Raw genomic sequence first — 13295 nt, forward strand, 5'->3', positions numbered from 1 at the left:
ACATTTTATTAAATTTATTATTTTATTATTAATAATAAAATTACCTTTAAAAGGATTAAAAAGAAAGTAAAAAGTAAAGGTAAAAAATATTATAATATTTCTTTAAAAAAGAAAATAAAGATATATTTTACTTAATTAATTATTTATAATATAAAATATAAGTATAATAATAATACTTATACGCATTTAATAGTTTTTTAATAGCTTAAATAAAAAGTTTTAATTAATATATATAATTAAAAGAATTATATTTAAGAGGAAGTATATTTCTATATAAGTATAAATAAACTAGGGGTTCTATAGCTATTACAAGCATCATTTCATTTGCGCACCTCAAACTACGCACCCGCCCCACGGACGTCCTCCTCAGTCGCCGCCGCCTTCTCAGCCTCACCCTTGTCCTCGCCGCCCGCCATGCCCAGCAGGACCAGGCCGGCAAGGTGCAGCAGCGACGGGCTCTGCACGATGGCGATGGTGCTCAGCTGCGCGCCGACCTGCTGGCGCACCCAGTTGCGCATCTCCATGGCCACCAGCGAGTCCATGCCCACGCTCTCGAGCGGCCTGTCCAGCGGGATGCTGCCGTCGTCCTTGATGAGGAAGTTTGCGAGCGCGCCGGCCAGCGCGCGCGCGACGGCGCCCTGCCTTTCCTGCTGGTCCGCGAGGGCCGCCAGCTGGGCCCGGAGGGAGTTGCGGTCCCCGCCCGACTTGCTCGGGCCGTCGGACCCGCCGCCGGCGCGCTCCAGGTTGTGGTAGATGCTCATGCGGGCGTCGCGGCGCCAGGCGACGCGGTTGAGGGGCGAGGAGATGGGGATGGACGTGTTCAGGCCGAGGAGGACCTGGCTGGGGTTTGTGTATACCGCCTGGCCGGGGGCAGAGGCCGGAGAGGAGGACGTGGCGGCGGCGGCCGTGGACCTGCCGACCGCCAGCGCCACGGCGTCGAGCAGGTTGCACTCCTGCAGGATGCGCATGCCGATGCGGTCCAGACGGTCCAGGACGTCCTGGTTCCGCGAGACGAAGCCGACCTCGCCCATGACGCCGACGTCGATGACGGAGCCGACGAGGCCCTTGTGGTGGCGGAACTGCACAAAGGCGTCCATGAAAGTGTTGGCTGCGGCGTAGTTGGCCTGGCCCCATTGCCCTGCGATGCTGCCGTACGAGGAGAACAGGATGAAGAAGTCCAGCTCGGCAGATGCCGTCGCCTCGTGGAGGTTCCAGGTTCCCTGGACCTTGGGCTGGACGGCCGTGTTCCAGTCGGCAAAGCTCATGTCGGCAAGACCAATGTCCTTCAGCACCATGGAAAGGTTGAGTATGCCGGCCAAGGGGCTTGCGGCCGAGAGTGGGTTGTTGACAGCCTTGTCCACGTCAGCCTTGCTTGTGACGCTACCCGCAACCAGGAAAACCTGACACCCGAGAGAATCCAACTCCTTCACAAATCCATCTGTTCCGGGACCCGCCTGGGCTGACCTCGACAAGAAGACCAGGGAACGAGCCCCATTCTCCGCCATCCACGTCGCCAGCGCCCTGCCCAGACCGCCCAGACCGCCCACGAGCAGATACGTGCGGTCGGAACGGAAGGCCGGCTTGGGCTTGGGCGCAGCTACCACCGCAGAGACGGGCACGCCGGCGAGGTGCAAGTCCTCGACGCGCTCGGGCATGGCCACGACGATCTTGCCGACGTGCCTGGCCGCCTGCATGTGGCGGAAGGCGTCCTGGATGTGGGCGGCCTGGTACGTGGCCGAGACGGTCGGGCCGGCGATGCTCCCGTCGCGGATCCAGCCGACGCAGCGCTCGAGCAGCGCGGTCGCCTTGTGGGGCATGGCCTCGGCCATGAGGCGCAGCTCCAGGCCCGTGAAGGTGCGGTTGGCCTCGAAGGCCTCCATGGGCAGCCTCGCGCGGCGCTGGAAGTCGCGCTTCCCGATCTCGACCATGGTGCCGAACTCGGCGACGCACCTCCACGAGGCGGTGAGGAGGTCGCCCGACAGCGAGTTGAGGACCACGTCGACGCCGCGCTGGTTGGTGGCCTTGAGGACGTCGGGCAGGAAGGACGAGTCGCGCGAGTTGAAGATGTGTGAGTCTGGGATGTTGTAGTTGTCTTTGAGATAGTCTCGTTTGGTCTGACTGCCTACAGTGCAGTATATCTGATGATTCGGTGTCAGTGAACAAACCGCGTGTAGGAGCCAGAGGACGGGGTCTCACCTCTGCACCGATGACCTGTGCCATCTGGATTGCAGCCAGACCGACGCCACCAGCTGCGGCGTGGATAAGAATAGTCTAGGAGATGCCATCAGGTTAGCGTCCAGGCTCATGCGTAGGGGCGGATGGTGACAACATACCTGTCCCTTCTGAAGGTTGGCCCTGTCGACGAGAGCCATCAACGCCGTGGTATACACACACGGCATGGCTGCTGCCTGCGCAAAGCTCATGGCATCGTCCATCTTGACGCACAACGCCTCCTTCATGGCATGCTGGGTACTGAAGCAGGAGCTCCCAATGTACATGACCCTGTCGCCAACCGAGAAGCGTGTCGCTCCAGGTCCTACCTTGCGGACGATGCCGCTGCCCTCGAAGCCCATCTCGGCTGGGCTGTTTTCAAGTACACCGAGTGCAATGAGGACATCCTGTTCAGAAACAATTCGTCAGCAAATACTCTACAGCAAAATAATGGATAAAAAACCAACAACGCATGGAAGTGATGACGAACCCGGAAGTTCAACCCCACAGCCTTGGTCTCAACCAGAACCTCGCCTTCTGCCAGTTCTGCCACGCTTGCATCACTCCAGCTCATTGTGTGCAACAGACCCGGCGTCTTCATGGTAAGTCGCTTGCATCCGGGAGCTTGCAGCAGATGCGTCTTGCTGTTGTCTTGTTCGTGTTGTTCCGAAAAGGCTTGTGACATAGTCTTCCAGTGCAGCCGGGACACGAGGACCTCGCCGTTGACCACGGCGTACTCGTAGTCGGGATCTACAGACTCAGGGTTGACATGGGTAGCCTTGGCACGGAGGAGAATGTCAACCACCCGCTCGGCCGCCGTCGGCGGTGCCGTCGCGGCGTCGAGCTCGACGGTGAGGATCGGCGCGGACGTCTCGTTGCGCGCTGTCCTCGCGAGACCCAGCACCATGGCAGCCCTGGGGTCCTCGCAAGCCACCTGCGAGGCCCGCGTCACCCAGATGAGCGTGGCCTTGTTGGCGTCGACGAAGTACTGGATGACCGTCCTGAATGTCTCCTCGGACATGCCGTGGAGGACCGGGTTCTCGAGGTCGAGCAGGGAGATGACATCCTGCTGCGGAGGGAAGGGATGGCCGAACGTGCAGATGTCCGTGAGGACACCCTGAATGTCCAGCCTGCGCTGCATCTCGGCCACGAGGGGCGCCTCGGGGCTGCGGCAGAGTAGGGTGACCCTGGACGGGCTGGTCCTCCTGCTCTCGCGCGGCACGAGGATTGCAGCGTTGACGTGGTACGGCGTGGCATCGTCGTGGACACTACACTCGGGCTCCTGGAATCCCGCAGCCACCAGCTCCTTGGTCCAGCGCTCTGGAGATACCCATGGCCTGTCGGGCCGGCCGTCGGCAGCACCCAGCCACCAGCCTGGCAGGAAGCCCATCACGTAGTTGAAGAACATGGCGTCCGGGCTGAGCTCTTCGAGGAAGAGGCGGCCCCCGGGGCTCAGCAGCTTGTGCAGGTTCCCGAGGGTCGTCTTCAGGGTCGGGGTCGCGTGGATCACGTTGGCCGCGATGATCAGGTCATAACTGCCCAGCTGGAAACCCTGCGCGGCGGGATCCTCGGACACGTCCAGCACGCCGTACTCGATGTTCTCGTGCTCCGCGAACCGCTCCTTGGCCGCCGTCATGAACCCGGCCGAGACGTCCGTGTACGAGTATTTGCTGTAGAGCCGCTCGCCATACGGCGAGGTCAGTGACTTGAGCACGCGAACCGTCGTGCCACCCGTTCCCGCTCCAACCTCGAGGATGCGCAGGTGCGGGTTGGTGTTGGCCAGCAGCCTTATCATGTCGGACGAGTCGACCGAGGCCGCTTCGTAGAACTCGGCGAGAACATTGTCCTCGAGGAGGACGTGGAGAGGGTGCGTCGCTCCCGTGAAGATGGACGGGGCCACTTTGAACAGGCGGTGGATGGCAGTGCAGAAGACCTCATACGGCGACCCTACCAGCGCATCCGCGATCTGCTCAATGCGAGACACCCTTTCGGCTGGGGTCTTGTCCTCAAGGCGGAGCTCCTTTGGCACAAACTGGTTCGTCCCGGCCCGGTACTTGTCGATCTGCTCGCCCATCCAACCGTGGAACTTGACCAGATGCTCAGCAGTCGCGTCCTGGCCATCGCCGGCGGTCTGGATGCGCTCACGGTGGTCCAGCATGCACAGGACGATGAGCTCTTCAAGCAGCGGCCATTCCTTCTCGCGGGATTCACGGCGGGGCAGACAGGCCCCCAGGTCCACAAAGTCACTGTGAGGACGCCATTCCAGCTGCGTGATCAGTGGCAGCTCTTCCTCGGCCGACTCGTTACTGGTGAGGGCACTCGTCTTGAGCCCCTTAATGCTGACGACGGGTTGGCCCTGGCTGTTGTGAGCCACCAGATCTCCAGTAAACGACCCGCGCTCTTGTAGGTTGCCGACGTTGGCGACAACATCGAGCTCCTGCGTGCTGTGCGAGATGACAATCTCCTCGATGAAGGTGGGGACGGAGAGCTGGTTCATGTTGCGCGAGAGGCCGCGGAAGGAGGCGACCATGAACAGCTGTAGGCACTGGTCGATGACAGCAGGGTGGAGCAGACACCTTGAGGTTTTTGAGTCCTTCACGACTCCAGCCGGCCGTGTCGACACCCGGGCTCTGGCCAGAGTCGTGTTAGTAGCTGACGAAACGGACTCGAGCCCCTCAAAAGGCCCAGTGTAGTTGAATCCGAGTCGCCTCAGACTGTTATACCAAGACTTCTCATCCACGCTGCGCGGAAGGGCGCCGCCACCACAGGCATTATCCACTTCAGGCGGGGTGAATGACTTGTCCGTCATAGCTCGCACCTCTCCCAAGCAGTTCTTGGCCCATCGCGTGCCGTCCCAGGAACTAACGGCGAATTCGTACCAAGGGGAGGTCTCCGAGGCGTCGAGCATGATGGACTTGAGGCTCGTCACCAGCTCCACCGTCTTATCCGACTCCAGAACGCGCGCCGCGGCGATGCGCACATTCCTGACGCTGACGGTCGTCTCACCCGTCAGCTGCTGGATGGCCTCGCCGACCATGGCCATGTAGCCAGCGGCCGGGAACACGACCTGCCCGTTGACCTCGTGGCCAGCCAGCCAGGCCGCGTCCTCGAGTGCCAGGGCCTTTCTCCAGGTGGGCTCGCTGGTGATCTCATACAGGCGGTTGCCAAGCAGCTCATGTGGCGGGTTCTCGCGCATCCTCCACTCGTTGGTGAGCCTCGGCTCGGCCCAGTGGCTGGTGTTTTGGTTCCAGCTGTAGCGGGGCAGGTCCGTGAGGAAGCGTCCTGGTGGGCACACGGCAGACCAGTCCACGTGGATGTCCCGCTGGAAGAGCTTGCCGCCGAGGTGCAGGATGCTTTCGTCGCATTTCTTGTCCCGCGCCAGTGTTCCCACATGGGCGACTTGGTCTGCACGGCCGACATCCCTCAGGATTTGACCAATGGGCCCGGAGAGTGCAGGGTGCGGCCCAATCTCGACGAGTACCACATCCCCAGGCTGGTCCTGCAGTGCAGAGCGGAGCGCCGAGTTGAAAAGGACGGGACGCTCCATGTTGGCACGCCAGTATGTTGCATCCAGGCAATGCTTCCCGCTGTGACGCTTCCCACTGACAGACGAGTACAATGGTATCACGGGATCGGCGCTGACCACATAAGGCCGGATGTGCTCTTCATATGAAGGGCCATACTGAAGCATGTGATCTGGCAGATACCACCATTGTTAGCAGTAGCTCTTTGCCGTACGCCTCTTGTTGGTTGTTGAGAGAATGGCGGACTGGCAACTTACGTGAGTGGTATGCCTTTTCAACCCGGAGCATACGGGCAAACACGCCAGCCCGCTCAGTCTGCAGGCGACTGACGACCTTCTCCACCGCCTCCGTGTCTCCAGACAAAGTGACGCTCAACTGGCTGTTCTCACAGGCAATATCGACGCCCGGCTCCAGGAAGGGCAGCACCTCGTCCCTGCCAAGCCCGACCGCGGCCATTGATCCTCTCTGGTCGGTGGAGACGTTACTCGACCCACGGAACGTCGCCGTCGCCATGGCGGCCTCGGCCGTGATGGCGCCGCTGGCGTAGGCGGCCGCCACCTCGCCGGACGAGTGGCCGAGAACAAAGTCTGGCGCGACGCCCCACGAGAGGAGCACGTCGGCCAGCGCGATCTGTAGGGCGACGCATAGGGGGTGGCCGAGTTCAGCGCGGTACACGCCACTGTCGGCCTTGGTCTTGCGCAGCTCTCCTGTGATGGAGACGGGTGTCAGCCAGGGATTTAATGGACACAGAAACGAGGCCAGGAAGCGCAAGGCCGTCTTGGGGGGAACATACCCTCTATCGTCCACGGCGGAGGCGTGGGTAGCGACAGCAGGAACTTGTCCAGCCTTCGTATTGTTGCCCGGAATGTGGCATTCGTATCGATGAGCGACACGCCCATCTCTGCCCACTGCGCACCCTGGCCCGTAAAGACCCATCCAACACGAGGAGGCAAGCCCTGGACGGCCTGGGTGCCAGAAGCCTCGAGTTCGGAGGAAGTGCCCATCACCGCGTAGGCGCGGTGAGGCCTATGCTCGCGCTTGTTGGCCAGCGTGTAGGCCACGTCCGAAAGCTGGGTCTTGTGGCCCTCAACGTATTCGCGGTGCCCCCTGACCTGAGAGTCGAGAGAAGCGGTGGTATAGGCTGAAAAAAGCAGCAGGCTGGGCCCCTGCTTACCGAGAGCCTCCCCATTCTCGTGATTGCCGTTGCTGTGGCCATTTGTTTGAGTGCCGTTCGCTCGCACACCGTTGACTGGGTGGCCACTGGCGACTCCATTGCTCTTGGCGGAGGCCGTGGGTGTAATTCCGAATTGACGTGGTGATTCGATGATCACCTACCCCACAGCAGCGTCAGCCAAGGACTTTGATTCCTACAGGGTAGACAGAAGACAGGCATTATCAACTTACGTGCGCATTCACGCCACCGATTCCGAACGAGTTCACGCTGACTCTTTCCGCACGGTCCGAGGGCCATGCTTCAAGTTCGGTTGGTACGTGGAGCTTGCACTCAGCAAAGGGAACTGTTCAACTATCAGTCACGTCTGAGCGTCCTGGTAGTCCTCACCAACACCGGCAGACTCACTCTTCGGGTTGGGCGTTTCAAAATTGATATTGGGCAGCACCGTTTGGTGTTCCAGTGCTAAAACGTTCTTGATCAAACTCGTCAAGCCAGCAGCACCCTCAGAGTGCCCGACGTTCGGTTTGACCTGCAGGTTGGGTCTCCTATGTTAGTCGTAGATGCTTCACCTCGCAACAAAGGAAGATGGCATGACAATTGGGAAAGAGACATACCGAAGTGATAATCACCCCTTTCTCTCCAAAGCAGCTCGCCACAGCTTCCGTCTCAAGGGGGTCACCAACAGGAGTACCCGTGCCATGGCACTCAACAATGGCCGTCCGCGACAGGTCCGCAATCCCAGCAGCCTCATACGTCCGGCGGATCAGCGCCGCCTGCGCGACAGGACTCGGCGTCAGCATCCCCTTGGTCCGGCCGTCGCTGTTCACGCCCGTCGCGCGGATGACGGCGCGGATGGGGTCCCCGTCGCGGAGCGCGTGGCTGAGCCTCTTGATGAGCACCATGTTGACGGCCTCGCCGCGCGCGTAGCCGTCCGCGGAGGCGTCGAAGGTGCGGCACTGGCCCCTGGGCGAGAGCAGCTCCTGGTCGTTGAGCGCGAGCCAGGTGGTCGGCGAGAAGATGAGGCTGGTGCCGCCCACGAGCGCGCTGTCGCACTCGCTCCTGTGAATCGCCCCGCAGGCCAGGTCAAGCCCTACCAGGGACGAGGAGCAGGCCGTCTTGACCGTCATGCTGTGGGGTGAGGCCAAGTCAGCGTCTAGTCCGGATGGTGGTTCATGGCCGGAACTCATCTTGTCCGGTTCCCCACGTACCTTGGGCCGCGCAAGTCGAACTCATACGAAATCCTGTTGCTCATGGCAAAGTCCCCGAACCCAGTGCCTCGGTACCCGCCGCGGTGCTGGGTCTCCTTGGCATTTAGGTCGGTCCAGTCCTCGCCGAACTCCCCGACGTAGCAGCCGACGCTGCTGCCTCGCCATGTGGACACGCCTGCGCTTTCGAAGCACTCGTAGGCCACCTGAAGAAGTTGTCGCTGTGACGGGTCGAGGCGCTCCAGCTCCTTCTTTGACATTGGGAACACCGACGGGTCAAACTGCTCGACCTCTGTGTCGTCGAGGAAGAAGCCCCGGTTGATGGGAATGGTGCCGGGCTTGCCAGACGGGTCGTAGAATCCGTCAATATTGAATCGGTTCTTGGGCACATCGACGAGCCCGCTCTTCTTCTGGGAGAGGAAATCCCAGAAGTCGGTGTCGTTGTGTACTCTTCCGGGGAGTCTCATGGCCATGCCGATTATTGCGACGGGCTCGAACACCGTGGTACCCGTGGGCATCGTCCCACTATCCCCTGGGAGAGGCTGAGGGGGAAGCTCAGGTTCGTACGAAACGGATCCCATTTTGATATTTTGTAAAGGTTGAACCTCCACTAAGGGTATGTAACGAGGGGTGAAAGAGAGTTGATCTCTAGAATCGGAGAGATAGTTGCTGGACAGATGATGTCCCGGCTTTGAGCAACACCTAAGTCGAGGGTTGATCCTCTGAGATGGGCTTCTTGAATGTCACGGGAGTGGCCTGGCAGATATATGAGAGTAAGATGATTCATCTCATCATTTGGATGTTTAGTGTCCTGGAAGCTGAGTATGGGACAGGCAAATAATCAACGGATGGTAGTAAGATCCGTTCATGAGGCGTCTTGGGACTCAAACACCTAGCATTGTTGAGGGGGCTCCCGGCGGCGTGGTAGCCTCCAGAATCCTAAAATCCTTCAAAACACAAGAATTGTGGCCGTGCTTTTGTGCTATTGGCAGGTATCATTTCTCACCATTCACCCTTGGTTGCGACATCATCCTTGACGAGATGGTGGCTTTTGCCCAGCTCCCACCGTGTCGTGCTCACAGGAGGCTGTGGCGATTCTGGAGCAATAGGCCAAGGTGGAGTCGATGCCTAGATCGGTTCAGAACAGGCAGGCTTACATGGGTGGAATTTGGCGTGTATACCAGCGGGCTGGTTTTCCCGCCTTTGCGGCTGCATACGACGCCTCGTACACGATCCGTCCCAGTGGAGTCAGCCTTCTCACCTGCATGCTGCACACACTAGTAGCCGGGTTTGCGCGCATCGAAAATCGCAGATATTCTGACAGAGAGTGACGGTGAGTATCGCAAATCCTTTCGACAAGGCGGTGTCTCTTTAATTTGCGGGCCTATCAGAGAGCTATGTGGCTGGTGGGGAGGTGGGCGAAGGATTCAACACGGTGTCGTCCTTCGGCGAATATACATACCCCAGGCCGCAGAGTAAGGCGAGGCTCGCCTGGATTGGAGTCAGCTCTTCACGTGTGTCAGCCGTAACACAGGCACATGGTATGATTTTTTCGACACATGGACGCAGCTCGGAGCACGCCTGAGTAGACTAAGCAAGAGTGAGCTTCAGTGACAGTGGGTCGGGTAGCTAGCTGCTTTGTCAATATCAGCAATTCCAACCTGCCTTGGAGACTTGCAGAGTCCGAGTTGCCCTTGGGTTTGTTTCTTTGCCAATGCTTATTATCACGGAACTCATCAATGAACTGCGCCGTATGTCCAAACTTTTGTCGGACTCAATCCACACATTCCGCAACCAACGACTCCGATTTCAGGACCAACGATCATGCAACTACTCGTAGGGAAAGCTGAGGCTGCATTGTTCGCAGGACTTGCTGTCGGCGTCTCGTTTGTATGATTTCCATGTCACTTTAATACATAATCTAGCAGTATTCGACTGACCGATGCATTATGAAGCTGGTGTGCCGAGCCGTGTATCTTGCGGTATACCATCCTTTCGCGAAATATCCAGGGCCTGTGCTAGCCAAGTTTACGAATCTTTACGGTGCATATCATGCCTGGAAAGGAGATATTCACCTGGATATGCATCGTTGCCATTTGAAGTACGGTATGTGCCACGGGCTTGATGCCAGTGTTCGTTCTCTGCTTCAGCGAATGGTTTATCGCAAAACGCTAACGCTGGGGACTTTTGCCAGGCGACCGTGTTCGATATGCACCCAACCGAATTCTCATTAACACCCCTCAAGCCCTCAATGGTAATTATCTCTCCATTGCCTGCCTACGAAAATTAGTCTAGGAATTTTCGAGAATGAAGAGCTGATTTTCCCACTAGACATCTACGGACATGGAGCTCCCGTGCAAAAGTTCCCCGGGTATCAGGCTCTTTCGTCCCATGCTGCGAATACCCTGACTATGTCTGACAAGGTACAACACGCTTTGCGCAGAAGGGTTCTCAGCCAAGCTTTTTCGGAAAATGGTCTTCGTAGGCTTGAGCCGGCAATCCAGTCAAGAGTCAACAGATTTTGCCAATTCATTCGAAACCAGAAAGCACCAGAAGACAAATGGACATCACCGCTGGACATGGCACGAAAATGTAAGTTACTGGTAGTTGAGAGAACCTGGCATGTACTGACTTTTGTCTACTCAGTTACGGATCTCGCATTCGACTTGATGACTGCCGTGACATTTGACATGGACTATGACACCATCCAGGAGGAGCGGTTTCGTTATGTGGTGGAATCCATTGAGACCTCGAATGTTCGCCTCGGTGTCCTCATCCAAGATTCGGGACTGAGCTTCCGAGGACTTGACAAGTTGCTCTTCCCAGATTCAGCAAAGGCCGCTGCCAGATTTGTCAAGTTCCTACGCAGACTCCTCCATGAGCGCATCCAACGTGAGAAGACAGATGGGAAGGATATTTTCTCATTTCTTGAGCGCTGTAAGGACCCCGATACAGGCAACGGGTTGAGTTCAAGGGAGATCAGCTCAGAGACTGCGACCTTCATTGTAGCCGGTAAGCAACCTGACCAGAGACATTTTTTCATAACAGATGCCACACAGCATACAGACCAAGATGCTTAGCTGATCGTGACCTGTGATGCCAGGCTCTGATACCACTTCGACCACTCTCGCATCGGTGGCATATTACTTGGCGGGATCGCCCAGGTGTTACATTCGGGCGGCCGAAGAAGTCCGCACAAAATTCACATCAGTCGACGAGATCCACTTTGGCCCCAAGCTCAACTCGTGCGTCTTCCTCCGGGCCTGTCTCGACGAGGCGATGCGGATCACACCACCAGGTGGCGCCTCGCTCTGGCGCGAGGTCGAGAAAACGGGCGCCGTGTTCGACGGCGCCTTTGTGCCCGCGGGCTACGAGGTTGGCTGCAGCATCTACGCCATGCACCGCAGCCCCAAGAACTGGGAAGACGCGGACAAGTTCCTGCCCGAGCGGTGGCTCGAGAAGAAGAACGGAAACAAAGAGGACGGCGCAGCAGCAGCGCGCCAGCCCTACTTCCCATTCAATATCGGCCCTCGCAGCTGTGTGGGCAAGCCACTTGCCCTTGCCGAGGTGATGCTGACGTTTGCTCGTCTGCTCTGGGAGTTTGACTTCCGCACGGATGGTGCAGACGAGATGTGGACGGCAGCGCACGATACAGAGCCCGTCGAATATATGCTTAAAGATCATGTCACTGGACAGAAAGTGGGTCCTATGCTGCGGTTTTGCCCTCGGGTCTGAACCCAGGTGGGAGCAACGTCAAGCAAATAGGACAACTTAGAGTCATTGTGTTTGAGTGATATACAGAGACCTATACAGGACACCCAATCAAAGCGAGATTCGAAATGAGCCTATACGGCCAAGACCGTCAAAATCCAGGAACAGGGGAAGCTCAATGACTGCATCGAGATTGTGGAGTGTAGAGATGTGACTGGCGAGCGTTGATGCCTAGTTAATTTCGCTGGGGAATGCCAGTCAAAAATAACACGTCAAGTATTTCGTTACTCAAAAGAAAAGTAAATTTACCAAAATTGTTTCCCGGCCGTCTTCCATCTTCGTCTTGTAGGAATCAAGTGGAGACAATATGGATGAATAATTAGCATCAGTGAAGTGACTCTGGGAATAGGCGAAAGTTGAAGCATGGTTCGCAATGCGAATCAAAGATGCGCCACAAAATCTACGATGAGATCCCGAGAGCGAAAGCGGTGGAGATCTGTCGTGATACGAAGCATACTTCAGCCCCTGAGCCGCAAGGGCGTTGAGGCTTACCGTTACAGCAAGATGGGGGCTAAATAAGCTGCAAGCCCGTTCAAAAAGGTGCTGGGGTTCTCTCGTCATACTTGACGGCGATCCTTCTAGGGATGAACCCGGGAGCGCTAGACGAATCTGTCGCTGCCCAGGTGTGTTCGCATGCATACCACGTGCCTATGTGCCTTAGCCTGAACAGGTAGACTAGACCATGACTCGCATGAGGCCGCTTTTGTAGCCCCCATCCGGTTCCTACCTGGTTCCCCGGTGGAGAAGCGAAGGAGTCGGGGAACGTAAGCCCTTGGTTCATATCCGGAAATTCCAACCTCATCAGTGTCATTTCGGTGCAACCCGAGGGTAGGCTCGCTTCAGACCGGCTCCTGGCGCCGGATTTTGCAACAAACAGGCCATTTCTCATGGAGTACAACAGCAGGATGCAGCGCCCAAGCCACTCAGCAAAACGTGCTCTCGATGTGAGCCACTCAGCAAAGAGTAGTCCTTTTGTAGGATGAGACTCAGCAAAGAGTGGGGCTTTTGTAGGATGGCAAAGGACCGACCCCCCATTCCGTGCTCGAGAGCGCCAAGTTTGCTTGCTCAAAGCTTCTCCAATCCATTCTGCATGTAAATAGAGGGCCGAGATGATCTTTCTGCCGCTTCACGTTTACACGAATTGCCAGAGTTTCAACTGCTGTGTTGAGTTCATGGCGATCCTTTTGATTGGTTTTCTTCCTTGCTTGTTCTTTTGGTCCAGTCCTGGGGCTTCAAACCGAATGCTGCTTGCTTCCCTCCCTTCGTGAACTTGGGTTTCCATGGATATCATATACAATCTTCCCAATGCCTGCCTCGCCTTTTCCAAGCAACTCTTCTGCAAGTCAGACATCACAAAGACTACGAGTTGCTTGTGACCCGTGCCACAAGGCCAAAGTACGCTGCTCCGGT

The 13295-nt window shown here is 57.3% G+C and overlaps 2 protein-coding genes across 2 annotated transcripts; one reads left to right on the plus strand and one right to left on the minus strand.

The window, feature by feature from the left end:
* Nucleotides 1-338: 338 nt before the first annotated feature.
* On the minus strand, nt 339-8695 carry INS49_012171 (uncharacterized protein; the record flags this gene model as incomplete). The annotated part of the gene is made up of 10 exons (XM_043172876.1): nt 339-2138; nt 2197-2271; nt 2334-2618; nt 2702-5907; nt 5993-6442; nt 6529-7066; nt 7140-7252; nt 7315-7438; nt 7524-8037; nt 8118-8695. 10 exons carry the CDS (start codon nt 8693-8695, stop codon nt 339-341), a joined length of 7683 nt encoding a protein of 2560 aa, XP_043022173.1.
* A 1998-nt stretch (nt 8696-10693) lies between these two features.
* INS49_012172 (uncharacterized protein) lies at nt 10694-11849 on the plus strand (the record flags this gene model as incomplete). Its single annotated transcript, XM_043172877.1, has 3 exons — nt 10694-10706; nt 10761-11126; nt 11218-11849. The coding sequence occupies 3 exons, from the start codon at nt 10694-10696 to the stop codon at nt 11847-11849; spliced, it is 1011 nt and encodes a 336-aa protein (XP_043022174.1).
* Between the last annotated feature and the right edge of the window lie 1446 nt (nt 11850-13295).

Source organism: Diaporthe citri (genome assembly GCF_014595645.1).
Source record: "Diaporthe citri strain NFHF-8-4 chromosome Unknown scaffold_6, whole genome shotgun sequence".
NCBI lineage: Eukaryota > Fungi > Ascomycota > Sordariomycetes > Diaporthales > Diaporthaceae > Diaporthe > Diaporthe citri.